The sequence below is a fragment of the Dromiciops gliroides genome, chromosome 3 (assembly GCF_019393635.1).
Source record: "Dromiciops gliroides isolate mDroGli1 chromosome 3, mDroGli1.pri, whole genome shotgun sequence".
In the NCBI taxonomy this organism is placed as follows: Eukaryota; Metazoa; Chordata; class Mammalia; order Microbiotheria; family Microbiotheriidae; genus Dromiciops; species Dromiciops gliroides.
In genome coordinates, this window is record NC_057863.1 from 282,483,165 (window position 1) to 282,509,407 (window position 26,243).

Below are 26,243 nucleotides of genomic sequence, written 5' to 3' on the forward strand. Positions count from 1 at the left end.
ACTGTGACATCCCACAAAATCCTATCCATTTGAAGTAAAACTTCAGAATGTGACAAATGGATACCCTGAAAAGATGGAGACAGAATTGCCTGATGTGCTGAAATCCTGACAGAAGTAGTTTGGAAATTGGTTTAATCTTTGCTCCTATGGAGGGAAGGAATATTTAAAAGATAAGGTTCTACCTATACAGGAACTGCCAATAGGCAAAATCATGAATTTAAGTACTCTAAGAGAAAAGTGCTTTAGGATTCAGAATCAGAGAGAAAGGGAGGAAAAAGGGGAGGCATATCTCTTCCTAACATTAGCAAGCACTAAGGTTTAAGACTCAGGCAGTGATAACATAATAATAGTTTAAGAAAAAGACCATAAAGAAACTATGTTAAATCAGACAATTCTGGATTCAGTTCAGTCAAGAAATATTTCTGGAAGACATAGTATATACTTAGTACACTACATGTGGCACAAAAGAAACCCTTTGGGGTGGACATTTTTGAGCATTAGATCGGAAGTCAGGAATCATTAACTATAGGACTTCAGGGAACCTTTGTTTTCCTTACCTGAAAAACCAGGGATTGGGAACTAGATGATTTCTAACGTTCAATCCATCTCTAAATCTCTTATGATCTTATATCTGGTCTGGACCTTGATGGAGATGAGACACACCCATGGAACGAACAATTAGAGAATACTCTGAGACATAAAAAAATGCTAAATATAATATCTCTCTTACCTCCCCTCTCACCCCCTCCCTTTCTCTTTCTCTCCCTCCCTCTCAGTCTCACCATGTGTGTGTGTGTGTGTGTGTGTGTGTGTGTGTGTGTGTCTTGCTAGCATTTATATAGCACTTTAAGGTTTATAAAGCACTTCACATGTTATCTCATTTGATCTGTTCCTCACGACATCCCTGTTAGTGGTTTTACTATTATTATCTGCATTTTCCAGTTGATGAAAATGAGGCTGACAGAGCTAAATGACTTTCCCAGGGTCACACAACTAGTAGGTGTCTGAGACAGATCTTGAACTCAAGTTTTCCTGACTCCAAGTTCAGCATTCCATGCTCTGTGACAATTAGCTGTTTGTTGTTGTTTTTCAGTTGTGTCTGATTCTTAGTGACCCAATTTTGGAGTTTTCTTGGCAAAGATGCTGGGCTGGTTTGCCATTTTCTCCTCCAACTCATCTTATAGATAAGGTAACTGAGGCAAACAGGGTTAAGTGACTTGCCCAGAGTCACACATCTAGAAAGTGTCTGAGTCTAGATTTGAACTCAGGAAGATGAATCTTCCTGACTTCAGTCCTGGAACTCTATCCTCTATGCCACCTAACCATCTGCTTAATTCAACTTATTATATGTGTGTATGTGTCACACACATATAGTGCATTAAATGTTGCAAAAATGTATTTATATACATTTTCATATCTTCCCCCTAAACCTGGGAGGTAGGTGCTTTTATTATACCTATTTTAGAGATAAGAGAATTCAGTCTTAGATGGTTTAAGTAATTAGCTACTAAGCATCTGATGCAAGACTCAGGTATTCCTGACCCCCAGTCAAGAATTCTATCCATTATGTCACATTCCTCTCATTAAGTGTCAAAATATGTACTAGAAGAGGGGCAGCTGGGTGGTGCAGTGGATAAAACACCGGCCCTGGATTCAGGAGAACCTGAGTTCAAATCCAGCCTCAGACACTTAACACTTACTAGCTGTGTGACCCTGGGCAAGTCACACACCCCCAAATAAAATGTACTAGAAGGATAACAAAACTCCATTTGATTTCCTCATTTTCCCAGTAATTGAAATTCAAGTAATTACTTCATCCTTGACTCTCCCCCTCATGCTTGACCAATTGCCAAGTCTCACCTGGATCTTAATAGCAGAGTGAGTGGTTCAAGAGATAATGAGGGCAGGGGTGTGGCCTGCAGCACCATAAACCATAAACTCCTGAAGTGCAGCCACTGTACTTTCATATTTGTACATCAAATGCCTAGGAAGGGGCCTTGTGCATAAAAGGCATTTAATAATTGAATTGTCTGGTGTGTCTGCTTCAGCATAAATGCAGCTCTCATGAATACACCAAAGTCTTCAGTTTTCTTAGCTAGTCTTGGAAAATAGCTGTTCACTCATGGCTTGTAAAACCCTGACATTTGAACTGCCCCTTGGACTTAGTCACCTGTACTCATTGATCACTCACTTTCCTTTGCTGATTTGGCTTTGTTCACCTAGCTCCCATTAATAGGTCTGTGCTAACCACTCAAGAGGCAGCTGGTGGCTCAGTGAGTAGCTTAAGCACAGGGCCTGTAGTCAGGAATACCTGAGTTCGAATCCAGTATCAGACACTTCCTAGCTGTGTGATATTGGGCAAGTTGATTTAACCTCTGATTACCTCACAAAATAAATCCACCAAAGAAGGAAATGGCAAACCACTCCAGTTTCTTTGCCAAGAAAACCCCAAATGGGGTCATGAAGGGCCAGACATGACATGACTAAACAACAAGCTAAATGCTCAGATATTTAAACTCTGGATTGACCTGCTCTTCACTGGTGAGGTGCCAGGGCTGATTATCCTCCTTGTACAAACCCCACCTGACAGTTCAAAAGTGCCTCAAAGCTCTGCCTAGTTCTTCCATCCTCAAGTTGAAATACTGGTTGAAAGAAATGATAATTACCCCAGATTATACCTTTATTTCCTCACACCTAGATTATAGCAATAGCATAATAAACAAATTGGTCTCCCTGCTTCCGATATCACCCCTTCTCCAAACCATCTTGCACATTACGACAAAATTCATCTAATAAAGCCCTCTTTTGATTGCATCATTCCACTGCCTGAAACCTTCAATATCTCCCTACTGCCTACTAAACAAAGTACCGACACCTTAGGCCAGCTGTCAGTAAAGTAGTCGGTCAGTAAGCATTTGTTAAGTGTTTACTATGTACCAGGTAGCCAAGATATACAAAAACATCCCTCTTGCCCACCATCATTTGTACAGAACACACACACATACACACACACCCCTCCCTTTACTCAACACGTCTATATCCTGGTTCCAACATGACATTCCAAAGGACAATCATCTCTAAAAGAGTTCTCAAGATGTCACCTAACACTAGCCCCGAAGATAAAATTGAAACACAGTCTATCCCAATATCTCTTTTAGTACAAAGGCAGGACTAAGTATCTTGAAAGACATGCTGAGGCACGCTGCCAAGACAGGCAGGATGCAATATCACAAGCACCAGCTACTTTGTGCTAGAGTGTTCTATAGTTATCACACTGGAGTTGCTTCTGCCTCACCAGGAGTGGGGCTTTTTATGTCTTAAAAGGATCCTATTCTCAAACACCACAAAGGACAGATTCTCACATGGTTCAGGGAAGGAGAGCAGTTTGGCAGAGTAGAGGAACAGCAGGACAGGTGCAGATGTCAGAACAGCTGAGGAAGAACTCAGTGGCCTGGGTGAAATGTCGGCAAGCTTCCCAACAGAGAGACTCTGGCATTTTGTCAATGGCATAGTCTCATTTTCTGGAGCTGATAAGATATTTCATGCCCTGGAGAATAGCTTAGTCAACCATATATGGGTGTAGAACTTCGACGGTAACGTTGAAAGTTAATTTAAAATCTAGACATGTCAACCTTGACATTTGGGGGAGAGGGTTCTTCATTTATTTTCTTGAATTTACTCCTGCATGAAGCATCACTAAAAGGTTCTCTTTGTTCTGAAGAAAAAATAGGTCAAGGTATTTCCACTGCCCTTTTATGCCAACTCAGTCAGTAGCTCACAAAATGTTATCAAAGTACAGAGGAAAGCAGGGTCTTAATGCTACTTTAGGTAGTGCTTGCAGTTCAGGGAAGCAAGAACTAATTTCATATCTCAGTGGAGTTCGAAGAGGTTTTGCTTAGTCAGTCAACAAACATTAAACTCCATCCTGGCTACTTTCCTCCTGGCAGCCCCAAAGTATTTAATGCTCTTCAACAGCTGAAATGAAAGATTTTTCCGTAAAGTTTTTGCCTGGATAGGCATTCATATTTATATCAGTTAAACCCCAAACATAGTAATGACATAAAATCATAGATTTAAAGCTAGAAGAGACCTCAGTAGCATCTAGTCCAATCATCTTACTTTACATAAAAAAAACAAGTGAGGCCCAGAGAGGTTAAAAGACTTGCTCAATGTCACAGAGTTAGTAAATGACTGAGGCTGGATTGGATCCTCCATCTTTTAACTCTGAAGTCTTTCCATGGTACCATGCCACTCTTGCTCACCTCATAAAATCTGTAACAGGATTGTCATGTCCCTTCTCAATATGAAATCTGTAATTAGATCTACATCATCAAGTACAGATAGGAGTATATCATTCTCTGGGGTGAAATCCACCACGAGTTTGCTGTTCTTGTCACCAGTTTCCATTAATTTATTCAATCATTCAATAAATTGATAGAGTACCTATTGTGTGTAGGGCACTGTCCAAAAAACACTGAAATTTTCTGGGGAAATAATATATGAAGGGATATTTATCTTCAAAGGTAGTAGGATTTTTCTCACAACAAAGGAAAGGATTGGGACCTTTTGAAAAATATTATTTTGTAGAAGAATAGAAAGAAAGGGGAAGAAGAATATTCTGAGGTGGGGCAGGAAGGAATGATAAAGAAAATTATCTTATAAAATCAGGGTTCTAAAGTAGACATCTATACAAACAAGGAGGTGGTCAGTAGGAGCACATGACACTTGAACCTCACTCATATCTGAACAGAAGATAGAAGAATACAAACACATATACACAGAGTCAGGTACAGAAATATATTTCACACAACCTGGAAATAAGAAGGAAAGGAAAGAAAGAGAAGGAGGAATTCAGGGATAGCAAATTAAGGGAAGGAGTAGACCTAAGCCAAACTAAACTAAATAAAAACTAAAGATGTACAAAACTCCTTCTTGAGGTGGTAAAAAAAAATGGGAATCTGAGGTAGTCCCCATAAATTAGGAAATGCCTGAACAAACTGATATATAAACATAATGTAATATATTGTACTGTAAGAAATGGTGAAAGGATTGTTTTAAAAGAAATCTGGAAAGACTTGTATGAACTGATCCAGAGTGAAGTGAACAGAACCAGGAGAACAATTGATATAATGACATTAATGTGATAAAGATAACTTTAGCTCTTCTGATTAGTGTGATCAACAACTTTAATTACAGAGGATTAATGATGAAATGTGCTACCTACCTCTTGATAGAGAGGTAAAGGACTCAGATTGCAGAATGAAACACTCTAAATTATGACCAATAGAGACATTTGTTTTGTTTGATTATATATATTTATAACAGAAGTTTGGGGTAATTTGGCATTGTTTTTAATGAGGAGTTATTGGGGGTGAAGGAGAAGGAAGATTTTTTCTAGTTGAAAAACATTAATTGAAAAAAATTAGCCCTAAATCACACATGGCCATGATGGTGAAGCTAAGGAACAGAAGGATTGCAAAAAAGAGAAGCAAGGCAACCTAGAAAAATATTCAGAAAGAGATTGCTTTAACTTCCTAATTCTGGGGAAGGAGGTCTTCCCAGTGCAGCTGGCCAATGAATATGCAATTGACTTCCCTAGAGAATTTCTGCACCATCCAGAAAAATGCTGTTGTGCAGAAGAAAAAAAACTTAACATGGAATTATAGAACCATGAAACTAATGAGATTATGTATATGAAATTACTTTGTAAGTAATAAATTATTATAGAGACATGAGCTATTTTTGCTATTATTATCTCTAAAAGGTATGGTACTTTCCATTTAACTTATAGAATCATAACATATTAAAGTTTGAAGGGACCTTAGAAATCAACTCTTCAGACAAGGGAAGTGACTTGCCCAAAGTCATGCAGCATGGCATGGGGATAGCTCCGGATCTTGAAAACCGTGTCCAATTTGGCAAAACCTGCCACAGCCTGCATTCCACTGACACAGTCTTCAAGAATCCAGGGCTAGAGAAACAAAGGTCCCATTAACAATGATTTGTGGAATAACCTGAATATAATTAAAGATGATAATTCAAAGAAGAGCATTCACAGCAGATTCAAAGTCAAGAGAGCTTAGCATTATTACTTAGAACAGGTTGTTATTACTGGTCTCTTAAAAAGATTCAAGTACATAGAATCTCTTTATAAAATCAGGTGTTACTTGGTACAATGGTTGTCATAAGCTCCCTGAAGACAGGAGCTATTTATTGTTTGGTGTTCATTATAAAAGCTTGTTGAATGCCATGCCTTCCCATAGCAGTAAGGAAATTGCTTCAATATCTCATTTTTGAAGGGCATATAAATCCAGATATATACTTCAACAAGATATCTGATGTACAAAAATTCTCTAAATTCTAGTTTATGTTTACTGTACTATACACAGCCCCATAACCCCAAAATCATATGTTATTTTTAAAAATTGGAAATTCAAGCTATTTTATGTTTTCTTTTGAAAACAGAGAAAAAGCTATCAGGTAGGAATCAACTGATTCATGGAAATCAAAAGGTACACCTTGTCACACTTACTATCCTCTTTCAAAGCTTCACATCAATCAACTAAATACAAATACTTAATCATTTAAGAGACTAAGACATTTTAAAAGTCACCTTTCAAGTCCCTTTTCTTGTACAGATCCAAAACTGAACTGAAAAGAATCAAATAAACTCAGAACTCAACATACACCTTAATCCAATAACGATTCTTCCACAGATAAAAGACCTAAGAGTTAGCAGAGATACAGAAAACCCATCTTTGGGTGATTAGGTGGGGCAATTGCCTTTAAAGTTTTACATAAACATGTTCAAAAGCTGAAGTGTGAATATAAACACTCATTCTGCAACAGTGAAAGGGAAAAGAAACATCACTTTTCCACACCCAGCATATCCTTTACCTCTATCTACACTACACTACACACACACACACACACACACACACACACACACACACACAAAGAAAATTTTAAAAAGAAAGAGAAAGAGAGAGAAAGAAAACCCTTCAACTTCAAAAGAAAGATTTAGCACCTGAGGGAAGCTGATAATTTTCATGAGGCTACATGAAAAAGTATGTGAATGTCCAGACTCAACAGGGTGCAAGAGATTAAGGACAACCAGCTAAACAGAAAATCCAGCAAACAAAAGCACACCCACATCACTGGACAGAATCTTTAAGGAGACAACCCTATTTAGAGTTGGATTTTCTTCCTTGAAGGACTCAGACCCTATCCTTATTCAAAATGTTGAAGTATTCTCTTCACAGTGATAAACTCATGAACAGCTTCTTATCAAGAACCCACACTTATAATAGCCAGTCAATAATTGCTACCAAAGAGCTTTACGACTTTTTCCAGTACATGACTTTTTTTGTTCTTTCAATTCTCTCACATCTGTTTTGCTGTCCATTCACACCCCAAAATTCTAGTATAGAGCCCCATCATCTCTTACTTGAGCTACTTCAATAGCATTTTGATAATCCAGCCTCCACATAGTTACCAAAGTTATCTTCCTAATTTGCAGGTCTGACAATATCGCTCCCCTGCTCAAAACTCTGTGTTGGGTCCTTATTGCCTCTGGGTTAGTGACTCCCAGTGCATTAGGTGTGGTGTTTTTGCAAGGGATTTGAGAATTTCCATGGGCACTGAGCAAGGTCATTTTGATTTTGCTCCAACAAACATGCAGTTTGGCCAAATACAACAATTAAGCAAACATATCTCCTATAGAGTGACTAAAGTGTCATGCCCATATATATTAATATTTTTCAAATATATGGAGTAATTCAGATCATCAATCTAGAAATAGAAGAGGACTCAGAAGCCATCCATTCCAACCCCTTTGATATTCAGATGAGGAAACTGAGGCTCATGAAGGTTAAGTGACTATCACAGAAATTAAGCAAGATTTGAATCCAGGTCCTCTGACTTTAGAAACAGTGCTTTTTCTCCTGTACCCCATGACACAAAGTGATTTAAAAGCATTACTGGATTCAGAGTAGATTTGGGTCATAATGTATACTCTCAACCAACTGATGTCAATAGTCTAAATACTCATGGCAATATTCATGGAATTTTACATAACTTAAAGAGGTTAACCACTGCTCCATGATAAAAATGCAAACTCCTTAGGTTAGCATTGAAGGTTTTCCACAATCTGCATCAAAACTCCCTTTATAGCCTCATTTCACATCACCAACTATGGTACTACCTCTTCTATGAAACCATTTCTGAATCTATCCCCTTTTCCAGAAAGTATTCTCTACCTCCTCAGATGTTCCTAATATTAAGTCCCCATCACACTCTATCTTGTAACACATTTATCTGTGTATGTGCCACATCATCCCTGGTAGAACAAGTCGGTTGAGGGGACAATGCCATTTCTTTTTGTTTTTGTTTTTGTTTGTTCTTTTATCTTTGTGTCTTAGCACCTTGGATGATATATAGGTGCTTAGCAAATGTTTATAGAATTGAATTTTAATTCATTCTACTGAATAATTGCACTGCAGTGGTCCCAAATAAGCAACCCAAAAGATAGTCATAACTTTTAAAGTTTGGAAATTGTATTGAATCTATTAAAGTTCAGAGACAGATTTCCCTCCAAACTGCCTCAAAGTCACATTAACAATTGACCCAATATAACACTTAAGCAAACATACCTACTATAGAGTGACTAAAGTATCATACCTATAAGTATAATGCTAAACAAATTGCAGAGTGCTTTCACAATCATGATTTCATTTGATGTTGATAAACTCGGACCTATATAGCCTCTTAAAAATTACAAAATGTTTTCCTCATATCAACTCTGTAAAACAAGTGGTATCTTACTGATGAGAAAAAAATGAGGCTCAGAGAAGTTAAGAGATTTGTCTATGGTCATATAACTGACAAGTGTTGGTATCAGAATTCACACCCAGGTCTCTGGGCTCCAAGTCCATGTAGGCTCTCTGAGCCCTCACCTACTGGGGTGGATTATTATCCTCTTTCAGATTAGAAAACTAAGGCTCAGCAAGGTTAAATCAGTTGGTCAAGGTCACACACATCGCAAGTGTTCAAGCTAAGTCCAGAACCCAGTACTTCTGACATCTAGTCCAGTACTCTTTCCTCTAGAATATGATTAATCTAGAAACTATCCATAAAAGCTTAATAGTTCTTGTTGACAATAAATAGGAATAAATGGGTTATGATCTGCATTGTTGAAGGGAATATCTCTCTTGCTGAGACTGCAGATCCCTTTGAATATTGTTATACAGGATTTGGAATTCATGAATTTGGGCATTTGATTCCTTGACCTTGTGTTTAGGAGAATAAAACAAAAGAGGACAAATTCTGGAGAAAAATCTTTTGTAATCAACAAAATCAATCCTACTGGCTGATTTGTAGATTCAAGACCTTAACAGAAAGAGGATTAAAAACAGAAGAAAAGAGAAAGAGGGACAGGAAAAGGGACTTTTAACATTGGCTGGTGATTAAAACCTTGGGAATTTTAAACAAATACTCTTTTTATGTGTAAATTAGACATTGTGCATGTCCAAAATGACACTTTTCAAAAGCTAGCTTTCAGCTCAACAATCAGAAGATTTCAATTTGCCCACATGAAATCATTCATGTGAATCACTTTAGTATGTCATGAACTAGGCAAATTTCCCACTTTATACTGTGAAAGGGATCTCCTTCTGCCATCTCTGTGCTGTAAATGAATATATGACCAGATCCGTAACTTACCCATCTCCCTGTCAATCAAGGGACTAATTCTAAAGGGTTTTACTGGCAGATCCATGAATACTGAGAAGTTTTTGTGAGAGATGAAGTCAATCTGCTCTGAAGAGCCTGATTTTTAAATTGTGGGTTGTCCTTTTGTAAATGATCAACATCACCCCCGAATGATGTGAAAGTTTCTTTTCTTGTTGTTGTTTCATGAAATTATGAACATTTCAACTTGCTTATTTATCTCTATAATAAATAGGGTATTGCACTTAAATATTTCAAAGATCCATAGTTAATGTTAGGAATATTTGAGGGAGGTGGCACCCAGAAATGTGTGCAAAGAAACCAACATAATATGCATAGGGCAGGGTGCAATAAAAATAAAAGGACTGTATGCTATCTGTATGCCTTAAAGCAAAATAGAAGGAGAAACCCTGGAAATGGTGTTTATATGGAGTGGGAATCTTTCCACCCACAATCCTAGCTATAAATCAATCAACAAGCATTTACCAGCCACTGTGCTAAGCCTTGGGGAAATGAAGAAAAGGCAAAAACAGTCCCTGTTTTCAAAGAACTTATATTCTAATGAGAACTATGAGTATATGTGTGTGTATACATATATGTATGTATGTATGTATATGTGTGTACATATAAGCATGTACACAGAGAGGTATATGTGGATATATATATATACATATACATATATACAGACACAAATATATAAATATATATGTACATACAAGATAAATACAACATAAATTCAAGGCAACCTTAGAAGGGAAGGCACTAAGAGCTATGGGGACCTCATGTAGAAGGTACAACTTGATTTGAGTCTTGAAAGAAGCCAAGGATTCCAAGAGGTGGATGTGAGAAGGTGCATTCCAGGCAAGTTTCTCCAACAAAATTTTTACTATTATTTAAAGGGATCATTATGAACTATCTCCTTCAGAGCCTTATTTCTGGACCTCCTATGCCTTGATATCACTGGGGCATACTTGATGTGGGGGGGGGTGCCGGGGGAGAACAAGGGGTGTTAGGGAAGATACTGTCCAGATTACCAAACAACTTTCTAGACGAGTTTGGAGGTCTCTAAGGGTGTCTAGAATTCATCCACTTTCTGAGAGATGCCCTAAATTTTCAGAAGTGACACAAGTCTGAAAAGGGTCCTTCAGACCTCCATCACACAGCCTAAATCCATACAAGGTACTGACGGCAATAGAGCCCAGAACCCACCTGAGTTGAGGATTTAGGTCACAATCAAAATGCAGCCACATCATGCTAAATTTCAGTTGTGAGCTACCTTGTAGGTGACTGAATAGCAGCGATTAGCTTCTCACAATAGTCACTTTAGACCAGCCGTGGATTAACTCGTGGCCCAAGCTGTGATAGGCGTATTTGAGGTCAGCAAGAAAGGGGATAACTTAAACTGCTACCCTGGTGCAACTGTCCTGAGTGCCTAATCCTGCCACTTTTATTAATGACTAATTGCTGCACCCATTGGCAGTTATTACCACTCCCAATCCTCAGTACTAACCTGTATAAATTAGGAGAGAGAAAGAGAAAAGAAAGGGGAATAAAAGAAGTGGGTAATTATACCACTCTAAAACAGTCCTTATTCTTTACTTTTATATAACACTTTATGGTGCTCTCATATATATCTCACTGGATTCTCACAACAAATCTATGAGGTAGGTAGAACTTATCTTCATTTTACAGATGAAGAAACTGAGACTCAGAAAAGTTATGTGATTTGCCCTATGTCACCCAGTTAGTATGACAAAGTCAGACCTAGCATCTAGGTTTTATGACAAACAGTTTGCCTATTTCTTACTCAGCCTACTGACATTCCTCCTTGCTTCTCCATGCTTCTCCATGAGCTCCCACACCTCAAGTTCTATACAATGCAGATTTACATATATGATGCACTAAGTTCTCTTATCTAACAGAAAATAAAATTTAATTACTGTAGAGTATTGGTGTCAAACTCAGATAGAAAGGAATGTAGGCTGAATTTTTACTTTTAAAAACCATGAACTTACATCATCTATGTTGTACTCTATTTTTATTTATTTTATTTAACATTTCCTAATTAGATTTTAATTTGGTTCCACAGTGGTGAGTTTTGCAGATATCCAACTCTGCTATTACTTGCTAGAACATTATTTTGGTGGAAACTAAAATGATAAATTGACTCCAAAAGTTTTATTCTAGATTTTAGTAAGTGAGGCCTGGCTTGCTACTTAACTAAAACCAAAGAAAGACCTTTTCAACCATCACTACTAACACAATGTCACTATCTAATTCAAATGTTTCATACAAATATAAATACCTAAATAATAGATGGCTATACTAATATAAATATAGCTAGGTCCCTATTAATGCAGATAAGGAATCCCCTAAGGTGATCACATACATTTGAATTTACACTTTTCAAAATTATAATTATAGAAAATATGGTGATCGGTTCCAGTCCAAAGGAAATATGCAGCACAAATTCAAACAATGTGACCACTTCAGGGAATTCACTGTTCACATTCATTGGGCCCCAGATGTATATGGCTCATAGCTAGCCACTTTAATGGAGAAACTGCCATGCCTAGCATTTTGATGGTTAATGATTGGTAGGTAATACACTTATTTTCCAAAATCTTAGGGGGTGGGGAAGGATGGACCTGTGATGTCATTAGTGTAGGGAACTCATAGTGAGAAAAATCTCTTTATCAATGCAGCTTTGCAATTGTTCTGCAAGTAATAGTTTTATAGAAAGCTGCTCTAAGTGATTTACCAGATGTCACATGGTCGGTATGAGTCAAAGGACCCAGGACGCCGAGTGCTACTCTTTAGCCCATTATATTACCAATGGAATTAATAATTCATGTGTTGCATAAATGCTTTCTTAGAAGACTATATAAAACTTAATTAAAGCAAATATGTGGGTACGAGAGGTGAGTCGAATGTTATAGACCTAAATGCAGATGGAGGCATACTTTTTTCACTTTATTTGTTGTTGTTGCTTCTTTCTTGTGGCTTTTCCCTTTTGTTCTGATTCTTCTTTCACAACATGACTAATACAGAAATATGTTCAACATGATTGTACATATGTAACCTATATAGGATTATTTGCCATCCTGGAGAGGGAGGAGGGGAGGGAGGGAGAAAAATTTGGAACTCAAAATCTTACAAAAATGAATTTTGAAAACCATCTTTACATGTAATTGGAAAAAAAAGTAAAATACTATAAATGGGGAAAAAAGAAAAATATTCATGTAAATATAAAGCTATCTAGTGACAAACCTGAGCAAATATAAGATTTGATTGAAATCAATTTTATCTTAGTTTGGAAAACTTAATAAACAAGCCAGAACTGGGGGGAAATGTTATAGAAGTAATATCTTAATCCCTTCTTCTACTGAGGTTAGGCTCATTTTTCCTTAAAAGGCATTAAGATATTCCTCTAGACTTGTTTGACTCAGTCAGGGTAAGATTAAGGGCTCAGACTGGTGATGTCAGATTGCATGAGTCCAAAGCAGAAGAAGGCCCCAAAGGGAGTTGGGATGATTGGCTGGTGGATCACAATGGGAGCTTTGATCAGATGAATCAACTCAATGGGGTTCTTAATGCCTAGCCTTGTGGAGAATCCTTCTCCTGCTATGGTTATATAAATTTCCTTTAAAAAAAAAATTGAATGACTTATTAGTATCTCATTTCATCTCAATATTTTGTGGGGGTGAGGCAATTGGGGTTAAGTGACTTGCCCAGAGTCACACAGCTAGTAAGTGTCAGGTGTCTGAGGCAACATTTGAACTAAGGTCCTTCTGATTCCAAGACCAGTGCTCTATCCACTGTGCCACCTAGTTGCCCCATTTTATTCCAATATTGAGCCTAACTACCATGCAACTAGCCTGACTCAGGCCCAGCCAAGAACATGAAACAGAAATAGTTATTGTGGAAAAAGAATCACCATACTAGGGGCAGCTAGGTGGCACAGTGGATAAAGCACTGGCCCTGGATTCAGGAGGAGCTGAGTTCAAATCTGACCTCAGATACTTGACACACTTACTAGTTGTGTGACTCTGGGCAAGTTACTTAACCCTCATTGCCCCACCACACACAAAAAAAACCTAATCACAATAATAATAATAATAATAATAATAATAATAATAATAAAGTACTATTTATATGGTGCATACTAAATACCAAACACTCTACTAAGTGCTTTATAAATATTATCTCATTTGATCCTCACATCAATCTTGGGATATAGGTATTATTATTACTCCTGTTTTATAGATGAGGAAACTGAGAAAAACAGACTAGCTCAGGGTCACAGAGCCCTATTTGAACTTAGGTCTTCCTGACTACAAACCTTAAGTTCTATCTATTTGCCCCACTTAGCTGCCCTATATGAAGAAGTCATAGATATATCCATGGGGGAAGAACACTGGAAAGAAGTGTCACTTTAGCAACAGAGCCTCTTCTGCTATCATTTGTGACAAAATCAAAATTTTCCTTTGAATCTTTCTTGAAGCTGCTGATTTTTAAAGCCATGTATCACTAAATACTCAAGTAATTCCTGGCACGAATACCCAAATCATCTTTCCTTACATAACAGAAACATTCCATTTTTTTCTGCCGAAATCTCTAGCAATCTAGTCTCTCCTTTAAATTCCTTACAGTGGCACTCAGTGATCATGTTTTGTCCTTCATTTGGAAAACTGAAGCTTTCGTATTGGTGGGGCATGTATTTGGATTAATTTTCCCAGTATGAGGGGTAAATTTATGTGGAACTATCCATACTGTCCCACCCATTTCTCCTTCTGTCTCAAAATCCATATTTAGAGATGATTAGGACATTGAATGGTGTATGTCAGTGGGACAAAACAAAGCTAAATGGACAACAATAAAATTCATGTGAGAAGTGTTATTTCATCAGGGTCTTAAATGGGTTATTCTCCAACAGAGGGTCATCTGACTACAGTTCATGAAATCTCACTAATTGTAAAAATGGGGAGAAGGGAATGATAAAACATTTTGATTGGGGGGGAGTTTCAATTATAAGATATTTTAAACATGATCATTTGTTTCTTTTAAGTATAGTATGCAATAGATTTGTACAATATGGTACATTTGTAAGTATAGCATACAATAGCCACCTAAATCAATGTGAGTGTCTATATGGGCCTATACTGACTAATCTCTTTATTAATGGGTTAGATGAATTAATAGAAAATTATACTTCACAGAAGAGCTATATGCACAACAATATACTAGAAACAAACATTTTTAGCCCATAAAAATGAATTAATGGACCTAGAAGTTAATGATCTTTTGACAGAATCTCTCTCCTGATTCCTTGGCTTGAACAAATTATTGAATTTAGAACATATTTCCTTGCATTATTAGTAAGATATTGCATATCTTCCTACAAAGGAAAAATCACTTTGACCTTGTTATTCAGTAAAAATCAGAAAGTACTAAGCTTTCATTCTTACAAATTCTGAATTGGTGGCATCGAATTAATATGTTTGCTGTACCAACATAATCCCCACCCTTTTTATAGTACAGGGGATCATGGATTTAGAGATATAAGGGATTTCAGATATCATTTAGCCCAACCCCTTCATTTTATATATGAGGAAAATTAGGTGCAAAGATTTTAATTAACTTGCCCCAAGTTACACAGATAGTAAGTTTCAGACTTGGAACTTGAACCCAGGTACTCCTAATAGCTCCAAATGTGATGTTCATTTCACTGTGATGCAGCAATCCTAAGTGATAACTGACTAGCTCTTTTAATCAGTCCATCAGAAGGAAGGATGGGCTGGGACAAGATGGAGATTTTCTAACACAACCTTAATAGTCTCAAAGTAGTTGGATGAATTACTTTAAAGATGTCAGAAACCAAGTCACAAGAGAGTCAGTACCTAAGTGAGTTCTGCAGAGTGCCTGCAGCTTTGAAAAGGAAAACAAGAGAGCAAAAGGTATAATTCAAAGGGTTTAAGTCAGAGATGATTCCTAGTTTCTTCATCTGCTTTGACACATAATCTCCCTGGGCAGATCAGTTTATCTTCCTGTAAAGTAAGAAGAGCTCAGCTCCTTAAGCACTGATGAATGCTAATCTCTAAGTATTTGATGTTTCTATTAGAATCATGGGTCTGAATATCATTCCATGAATACTGCGCAGCATAGCTGGAGGTTTTCTTTGGACGGAAAGTAAGGTAGAGGCAAAGGCAGTTTTTCACAAAGAGGCACTGTGGTATAGATTAGAGAAACAGTAACCTGGGTTCAAATTCTGGTTCACCTACTTTTTAGAAGTAGGTACTTGGCAAATTGCTTTTATTGTTGTTGTTCAGTTTTGTCCGACTCCTTGTGACCCCCTTTTGGGGTTTTCCTGGCAAAGACACTGGAGTGGTTTGCCATTTCCTTCTCCAGCTCATTTTACAGATGAGGAATTTAGGCAAACAGGATTAAGTGACTTGCTCAGAGTCACAAGGCTAGTAAGTGCCTGAGGCTAGATTTGAATTCATGAAGTTAAGTCTTCTTGATTCCAAGCCCAGTGCTCTATTCGCTCTGCCATCTAGCTGCCCAGGAAAATTGTTTAACTTCCCTAAATCTCCATTTCCTCTTCACCAGTGAAATGGGGGTAAGACAGTAATACTTGGGCTATCTACATCAAAAAATTGTTGTGAGGATCATTGTTGATGATATACATGCATTATCTTTGTATGTGCTACTTTGTAACTATAAAGTGCTACATAATCGTCAATACTTATCTATGTGGAAAAATCAAACCACGGTCAAATATATTGATGAGCTTGTCACTTATAATATGCATGTAATTTTTTTTGCCACACACAGGAAAATGCATTTTAATAACAAAAAGCATACTGCGTGTTCAAAATACTACAATAGCCAAGATAAGATCTTTACTTGGGGCATTACAATTAGCCATTTTCCTCCATACCAGTCATTATCTAAGTATTGGAAGGAAACAGACTCAGAACATTTCCAGCAAAGCCATTTTGTGGGTGGGAATTCAATGAGTTCCCACAGTGTTTGCCTTGAGGTTGATGATGGCATGGTTGCCATGGACACTGCATTTCACTCTACTGGAGCACGCGGGATCCATTCTGTTCAAGGCCCACTACTACTACTCTGAAAAAAGTGCTACAGTTATTGCTTGTTTTGTTACCATCCATTTGTATGGTGTATGCTCAGTCATGCCTGCAACTGTCCAGTCTAACCTGAGAAAACATGATTCCTTGTAGGATCAAGAGCAAAATCACACTTCAACGTGTCAGAGCCATACAACTATGCCATGGAGGATTAAATTTATTCAATGAAATGAGATCAGACCTTATAAAATATAGCTCTTTGTCCAGCATGACAAATCTAAACCTACACATGGATGAAATCAGCTCTTACAAGATAATGCTTATCAAGAAACAACAAGGTCAAATAATCTGTAAGCTTCATGAGTTGCCCTAGTAACTAAACCCATAGGGAAAGAGAAATAATTGGGGAATGATAAATGGTGTTGGATGAACATAAATAATGTATGAGAATAACAGTGTCCTTTATGGGACAAAGAAAGCAAGTATCAACACATTAATTGAATCCAATTAGTAAATGCAGTCAGATACCTAGTTTGAAAAAATGAATGACAGAAAGTAATGCTTCTTTTGACAAGTTATGAGTCTCTATGCTTATGCCAGTTTATAAAACTGGATTATATTGGAGATTACTCAAGTATATATCTGCCACATGGGAGAAATCGATTGGCTATTACTTGGGAACCAGCTGTACAGTAAGCATAATTTGTTAAATTAAGCAGCATCAATTAAATTAACCAAGTTAATGAGAATGTCATTTTTACTTGAAAAGTTCACTTACTACTCACAGTATTACAAAACAACTTAAATGCATGTATAGACATGTCATTAAGATATAAAGCTATTTGCAGTGAAAAAAAAATCATGTGATCAATATACCCATACTAATTCTTTCAGAACCTATGTATAATTCAAATTTCTTCAGCCAACAAAAATTATGAAATAAAATTCACTTCGTGTAACAATTATAATACAAAGGAAAGTGTTTTTTAAACAAATACACATAAGCAATATCTTAGTGAAAGAGACGGTATGAAGAAACTATCCCTAAGATTATCTTAAAACATTTGGTTTGACCTGTTAAGAAAAGATAGGGAGAAAAAAACATAAAGAACAAATATAACCAAAAATACCTCCCTTTAGAAGTGATTCATTTGATATATTTCAAGTTTTGGTCCAAACTCCTCTGTATCACAAAGATAAAATTCAGTTCGATGAATTCTGAAACATCAAAAGGGTTTCAATAGCTATTAAACTGTTGAGTGTTTTTTCTCTCTGATTTTGAAGTAGTATAATACAGTTTCTTCTTCTGAGTTATTAAGAAACCAATTTAAGGGTTGGCCTGAATTGAACTATTTTGTTCCATTGACACTGATCCATATCCAATAACTGAAACTTTCCATTTTTCTGACTTGAACAGTATGGAATTATGGCTTTCTAAAAGAACAAATCTTTTCCTTTCATTAATGTTGAATAGAGCTTCTTTCCTAGCCACTGTGAAAGAAGCCATTTTCAAAAACAAACAAACAAAAACCCTCACAAATAATAAAAATCATGGAGTATGTCTAAACTTAAATAAACAAAAAATTACTTGAAGGATCAGTCAAATTTGCTTCTGTATAAGTCCATATGGCATGAAATATTTGTAATATTCCATACTATGTTCATTATAGTGCTTTGGCGCATGAGATCCCCAAATTTCATTGCTTTCAGGAGCCCTACCAGCAAGCATTCAGGGTTAGGGTTAAGTCCAGACACAAATTCATTAGAGTGGCTCAGGACTTCCCAGTCTTATTCAAGTTCTGACCCAAACCCATGGAAATATTTCTTGTACCTTTCACTAAATTCCAGTTGTCTAGTGACAACTAACTGCTCTCAAACTATGCAAAGAACCTAAAAGATTGGCAGGGTTCATTTTATACCTTTCCAAGCTCCACTCTGTTTTCTATGTTGATGGTTCCCATCTTGTAGGGAGATGGCCCTTTCTCAGAATCCTGATTTAATATCGAAGATTTAAAGCAACAACTTTTACAATTCTCACCTATAAGAAAAGAATGGCCATCTTCACCATGGGAGTTAACAGAGATAAGGAGAGGAAGCATCCTCCCCCCAAAAAAGGATGTAGAAACCACTCCTAAAGAGAAATTCCACTTCCTTTAATGATTGTGCCTATGTGTACATCTGATTTGGCTAGGTGAGTTAGTGTGTCCACTGGCTTTGAATACTATCCAGTATTTTAATGCGAAGCACCCAAATCATTAGTATAGTATCATAGTGGAATATGACTGAGAGATCTTTTTCTATAGTTTATTCTCTTTCAGTCCAAGTACCCAAATTGTAAAATTCAGACACAAGTGGCTTGGGTTTTTTTTTGGTTGACAGTAAGGTTTGAGAAGTTCATATAGATGGCTAGATGAAACATTTGTTTTAAATGTTTTTTTTTTAATTTTTCATCAGCTAAACATAAACTCACAGATAGAGGTATGGAAAGACCTTTAATCCAGCAGTATCAAACTCAAATAGGGGGCACTACACCACCCAGGAGGATCTTTCTGGGCCACATATGGACTTAACCTTTAAAATGTACTGTAATCTATGTCTTATTATATTTTCACTTATTTTGTTAAATATTTTCTATTTGCAACTTAATCTGATTCTGATGACACTCAGGAGAGATGAGTTGAATGAAGCCCAACATATGTGTGTTTGACACCTCAGATCTATGTGGCTTTGCTGGAAATGTTCTGAGCCTTATTTCCTTCCAATACTTCTTAGCTAATAACTGATATGGAAGAAAATGGCTAATTTTTATGCCCCAAGCAAATATCTTATCTTGTCTACGTAGTATTTCACACCAGTATGCTTTTTGTTATTAAAATGCCTGCACCTTTCTTCCTGTGTGTGGCAAAACAATTACATGCATATTATAAAAGACAAGCTCATCAATATATTTGACCATGGTTCCATAGCACCTTATGGTTACAAAGCAGCACATACAAAGATAATTTGTGTATATCATCAACTCTGATCCTCACAACAGTTCTGTGATGTGGATAGCCCAAGTATTATTGTCTTATCCCCATTTCACAGGTGGGGAGAAAATGAAGATTAAGGGAGGTTAAGCAATTTGTCTGGCCAGCTAGATGGCAAAGTGAAAAGAGCACTGAGCTTGGAACCAGGAATACTCATCTTCATGACTTCAACTTTCATTTTCATACCTTCATTTTCTAGACTAGGAAACTGAGGCTCAGAAAAGTTAAGTGATCAGCTTGAGTTTACACAGGGAGTGATCAGCAAAGCCAATCCTAGAATTCAGGTTCTCTGGTTCCAAATCCACATCCCTTCCAGAACCTCTGCCCTTTTAACATTTCAAAAAATCAGTTACTTTGTTGGTGTGACAATTTTCTCCAGCAGACTAATGTCAATCCCTCCATGCCTTAGTATAGTTTTGTGACTATACCTGGAAAACATCATCACCCAGTGACCAACCTTCTAGTGATGATCTCTCCACACTTAGCTAGAGTGGTCTCCCTACAGCAGGTATTGTTTGACATCAGGACTGGACTTGAAGTATTTTCAGTTTGACAGAATCTGGCACAGCTTGTTCTCTGCTGGCACTGACTTCAAGAAAGTGTTCTTGAAGTCACCTGGGTCACCTCCAATGTTATAATGAGGCACTGAAGCAAGATTTCCAGATAAACAAGTAAAATTAGTCTTCTTGAGAAATAAGATGCGAAAAAAGCATTTTAACCAATCACTACAATAAATACCAATAAATCAGACATGATGAGCCCTTACTATATATGAAGCTAATTCGATGCTGAGGGATACAGAATACTGTATAACTCAAATTAGGGGGAAGGAGAAACCATTTTATTTTATTTTTAGCAGAGAAGCAGTGCTTTAAAATTACTTCATTATCTTATACAGGGTGGATTGGAGCTGGTAGAAACTATAGTAAAGGAGAGAAGCCAAATAGAAGATAATTGCAATAATCTGGACAAGAGATAAGAGAGCCTGGGTCAGGGTGGTGAAAGGAGCAATGGATATAAAAGATGAATATGAGAAATTTTGAAAAAAGAAAAATCCACAGGACTTGGTGCAAGATTTCCCATGATATGATGAAATAGGTAATTATGCTAGACCATCTCTAGTTCCCCTCCTATCTCAACAATGCTCAATCTCTAAGGAAATGACAATCACCTTCCTCTTTCATGAATCACCTCTCTTTCCTATTTGTGCCACTCCTACCCCCCAATCCTCTAGTTATTCTACCCTGAATATCTGTGGCTGATGTTAGAAATGACAGAATTGCTTAAATTCATAGCCATTATCTACTTAGAGTGGCTGTTCTTTTTTCTAGGAACTAGAGACAAAAAGAAAGAACTTGCAAACTGGAATATAAAAAGATAGGTATGGTGTAGCAGGAGGGTAGAAAAGAGATGTCGATAAATATCTGTGTAGATAAGTGACCTCCTCCAAATTGTGGCCCAGAGGCTTTAACTGTCCTAGTGAAGATTTTCTGCCTATGACTTGGTCTGTCCCTTACACTCTGCTATATACTTATGGTGTAAGGGACTTTGGTCAATGACAATGAGTGGGTAAAATAGAATGGGGGGAAAGAACAATCAAACCACCATAACCTGGAGATGTGGGGCAGAGAGGATACTGCTAAAAAGTGCAATTTGAAAATGTTCTAAAAACACTGCAGTATTTAGGAAGCAGTAGGAAATTTGATGCAAAAATACACAAATACACTTGTGGCTCTACCAGTTAAATATTATGAAAATAGCCTTTGAGAAAGTCCTATGTCAGTGACTATTGCATTAGAAGCCTTTTCCACAGAGACATGTCAGTCTTTCTCTTACTGTGAACAAACCTCCTATCTCACTTTAATTGATTTGTCACCTTCTGAAAATCAAGAAAATATAGAGTGTGAATCTGTGTGATTTAGCTTAAGTCAGTTACAGTTTTTAAAATAGACTCTATGTATCTTTTTACCTTATTTTCTAACACTTCATTCACCCAAATAAAATCAACTAAAATTCAAGTGTTATATTCTCAACAGACCTATAGTAAACTTTAAATGTGATGACCCTCAGACAATTCTATTATGGAGAAAATCCTTTTGAGGCTATATTCCACTCCAAAGGAGCCAAGATATTTTCTATTAACCCCCTCTACCCCCCATAATTACATTTTTTCCATAAGTGTAACCAGAGAGGGGGGAGGGGGGGAAACATCTGGAAGAGCTTTTAAATTCAATCCAATTCAAAGGGGCACTGAAAAGTACTTTAACGGAATCCCATGACCTGTAAAGAAAATCTGTGATATTAACTAAGGTAAGTCACACATTTAAGAAGGAAGAAAAGCATAGTAATTTCCATACTGAATCAAAATTGTCTTTTGTCCAATAGACCTTAATCTCCCGAGGGCAGAAACTGTTGGGGGGGGTATTTTTGTTTTTGTTTTTTACTTTTATATGGTCATCAAGTATGAGATAGTTTATCCTAGTAGATAAAGGACTGAACTTGGTGTCAGGAAGATCTGGGTTCAAGTTCTTCCTCTGAAACATACTAGTTGTGTGACCTTGGACAAGTCACTTAACTTCTCAGCTCTCTAGTACAATTGCAAAAAATGTACCGACCTGCATCTGTAGGAGTTTCCTCCAGAAGGAGTTCTCTATATCAATGAAATCACAGATCCAGTATCTATCCCCACTACCTGACACATAGTAAGCCCTCAATAGTGTTTGCTGAATGTTCTTTGTACACGATTTTTTTTTTACTTAATAAAGCCACTTACCATTCTTCATGATAGTATTTTTGAAGGCATTAAACGAATAGGAAACTAGCCAGAATGATAAATAAATCCCAAACCTATGGCAAGGCAGTTATTCTTGTCTTTGGTTTCATTCCAAGGAGTCGGAAGAAGCAACTTACTCTCACATGACTGCATAGAAACAATAGCTAGCTAGCAAACTCAGTCCCCCCCCCCCAAAAAAAAAGTCGTTGATTTTTTAGTACTTCAAAGTGAAGTATATCTGTAGTGTTTTGAGTGAGTTTTCATAGGAAGGGAAACCCCTTTCACATCTGATAGGAAAATCCCACAATAATGTGCTACTGTGGAAAGAGCACCAAATTCAGTAAAAGAGGAAATTCATCTCCTAGGTCTCCAGCTCTGCTAATTACATGACCTTGGGCAAGCCATTTCAATTTCTCAGAAAGTTTTCACATTTGTTCAATAACAGTCCTTTCCAATTCTATGCTCTAGTTTCACTTGAAATGGAAAACCAACTTCCAATCACCAAATGTAGTTGGGAAAAGAGCTTCTGACTAAAATAAATTTTTAATTAACAAAATATCACATAGCCAGGAATAAAATATTAACAAAGTCAGATGAATCCCAGACCCGGGGGCCAGGGGAATGGAGAGAGGAGAAGCTAATTGGAGAAGGAATAAAGGAAAGAAAAGCTGAATGGAGACAGGCAGAAACAATGAGAGGAGACATAGAAAGATTGAGGATGAGATAGAGGTAGAGACCAGTGCTGACAGATAACTGTAGCAAACAGAAGAAGGGAAGGGGAAAGGATGGGAAAAGAGGGTTAGAGACTGAGCGCTAAGCAGAGGAAGTTGGGGGAGGCGCACAGGGAGAGAAAAGGGAGATCCTTACCTCCAGGGAGAGTTTCTGCTTCAGCACCAGGGCGGCGCACAGGTAGCCCGCGCGGCCCACGAAGAGCTCGTCGGAACCGCACTCCAGGAAGGAGACCGGGGCGCAGATGGCGCACAGCTCCCGGAACTTGCCCAGCGGCTGCACATAGTCAGGCCGACCCAGGGCGTGGTAAACTAAAGCTGCCACCGCATAGACACCCGCACCCCCAAGCAAGAAGGCAGCGCGAGTATCCGCGTCCGGCTCCCCCCACTCCTCGGCGCGGGTGCAGGCGTCAATGAGCCGCTTGGCCAAACGGAGATACCTCTCCCGGGACGGGGCGAAAAGAGGGCACTGGGAGACGTGGTACAGCATGTAGGCCACCCCTGCCACGCCACTGTACAGACCCCCTTGGCAGCAGCTCTCCCGCGCCGCCGCCCCCTTAGATTCCCCGCTGCCCCCAAGCTGAGGCAGCTCCTTCAGAATGCGGTCGATGGTGGCCGTGACCAAGGGCGCTACCGCCTCCTTACACTGGCCAGCTAGCAGGCTGCCCTGGTAATCATCGAAGCGGTTGGCGAAGCAGCGTTTGCTCTCCATGTCCCACCTCCCCTTGATCTCCTCTCTCTCTCTCTCTCTCTCTCTCTCTCTCTCTCTCTCTCTCTCTCTCTCTCTCTCTCTCTCTCTCTCTCTCTCTCTCCTCGTTCTTCACCTCTGCCTACTCTACCCCACTCCCAAAAATAATCCCGGAGTGGGCTGGGGGTGGGGTGGGCAAATTCGAGGGGGAGGGGGCTGGTGGAGAAGGTACACCTCGCAGAGCACCTACACCCCTGCTCTCCCAAGAAACTAGATGGATACAGCAGGGGAAGAAAGGAAGGAGCGAGAGAGGTGAGAAGAGGAGGGGGATCACAGAATGAAAAGCAGAGGCTGGCAAAGTGGGTCACGGAGTGGTGACCGATAGGGGTGCCGCTGATGCTCTGGAGGTTGTAGCGGGAGAGCAGAGCCCTCTGTGACCCGGGAGGATGCTTCCTTTCCCTGCTGCCAGTGCAATTTGCTAGTGGCTTCCTCCTTTCCTCCAGGGACTGCCGCCTGCTACTGCTGCTGCTGTTGCTGCTGTCGCCACTGCTGCTGCTGTCACCGCTGCTGCTGTTGTCACCGCTGCTGCTGCTACCATGCCACTCTCACTACCTTTTCTCTCTTTAGGCAGAGTCCAGCTGAACAAAAGGGGGAAGAGGTTATCTGGTTTAACCTATTGCTAAACCGCAGCCACACATCCCGCTCCGCCTCTGGCTCCTCCTCTTCCACTTGTCCCAGTCTGGAAGTGGAGGGATGCCACCTGGAGAGGCTAGGGGCGCGCGTGGCCTCCCCAGCGTGCAATTTCTTAATACTGAAATGTTGAATATAGGCGTGAACCCTTTGCTAAAGAAGAAGAGAATGTTCAAAAAGAAAGCTGGTAGTTTGGGGTGGGGGGGAGAGAAGTACTTTTAAGTTACTTCTGGACTCTCATTTTCTTAATCCCAGAAGTTCTATAGGTTTAGTAACTCCCGTTTTGTGCAAAATAATGAATCTTCTTCCAAAAGAAGGTAATGTCACAGATTTGGTGAAATTCAAAGGACTGTTCATTTCACTTTTGAATACATAGACTTTTGAGACTTTAACGATGTTAAAAAAAAAAACAAACACCACATTCATGGTTTAAGAGCAACACATCCTGGAATCAGAAAACAGCATTGCTATATTTTATTGTCATCAATAATTTAATATCAACATTATTAACGATACTAATAATACATCCTTGAGCTCTTTAAGCTACTTCTACTCCTTTCAAGGTGCTTCTCTTGCCTTTAGGTTGAGAAATCTAAGACCAAGAACCAAGTGAGCTGATGAGAATTTAAGATTTTCATAGGAAATCACTAGTGGTGGTATTTCAAACATCTGGAAAGGAAGAAGAAATTATTTTGGGCAGGGGAAAACAATTATTCTATTTACAGGATCATAAACTGGTGTGCTGGAAAATGTTTAACAACTGTCTCTACAAAAAACAAAAAGCAGGCAGGACTTACTTTTAAATTTAATCTACATTATTAACATGTTCTCAGTCACTTTCTCTAGACAACCAACAAAATAAATCAAACCCTAATTTGAAGTATTTGCTGATTTCTGAGGTGTGTGTGTGTAAAGGCTCATAATTAAACTTTAACAATCAACTTTCCCCAGATTGAGCTGGCTCCAGCATACACTTAGATCATAAAAATCATAGGATTTAGAACTGGAGAAAACATTAGAGATAATCTATTTTAATTAGTTTCCTTTAAGTCAAGAGGAACTAAAACCCAGAAAGATTCAGTGACTTACTCAATTCATGCAGGAAATAAATAGCAGAGCTTTTCTCTGAATTCAGTTCTTTTGATTCCAAATCCTGTCCCACAACATGTACTCTGTGTCCAGTGTTGATTATCAGCATAACCTTTCTGAAAATTGTCTTTTTAGAAGAAATGAAGAAGTAGAGATTTAACAGCGTAACTTTGGCCCTTGCTTCATACAATCCGGAGGTGGAACTCAATTTATGGAAATTGCTAGAAACATAAGTTCCTTCCACCTGGCATGAATCCTAGTTCACTTACTCTCACAGTGTCCTTCCATGGTACTTTTTTCCTTTATCTATAATAATATAAAGTGGGTATTTGAGGTAGAGTGGGGAAACAGCAATTAGAATTTAATTTCTCCTCCATCTACAATGCAAGAAGGGACTGTGGAGGAAAGGCAGGGAAAGGAGAAAAAGGC

The 26,243-nt window shown here is 38.2% G+C and overlaps 1 protein-coding gene across 1 annotated transcript in view; it reads right to left on the reverse strand.

Annotated features, from left to right (window-relative positions):
- The window catches only part of LANCL3 (LanC like 3), a 105,002-nt gene extending 80,906 nt beyond the window's left edge, over positions 1-24,096 (reverse strand). Inside the window, exon 1 of the mRNA XM_043991162.1 lies at positions 23,487-24,096. Coding sequence (XP_043847097.1) covers positions 23,487-24,059 — 573 coding nt within the window. The 5' untranslated portion in view covers positions 24,060-24,096. The remainder of the gene's footprint in view (positions 1-23,486) is intronic.
- Positions 24,097-26,243: the final 2,147 nt, after the last annotated feature.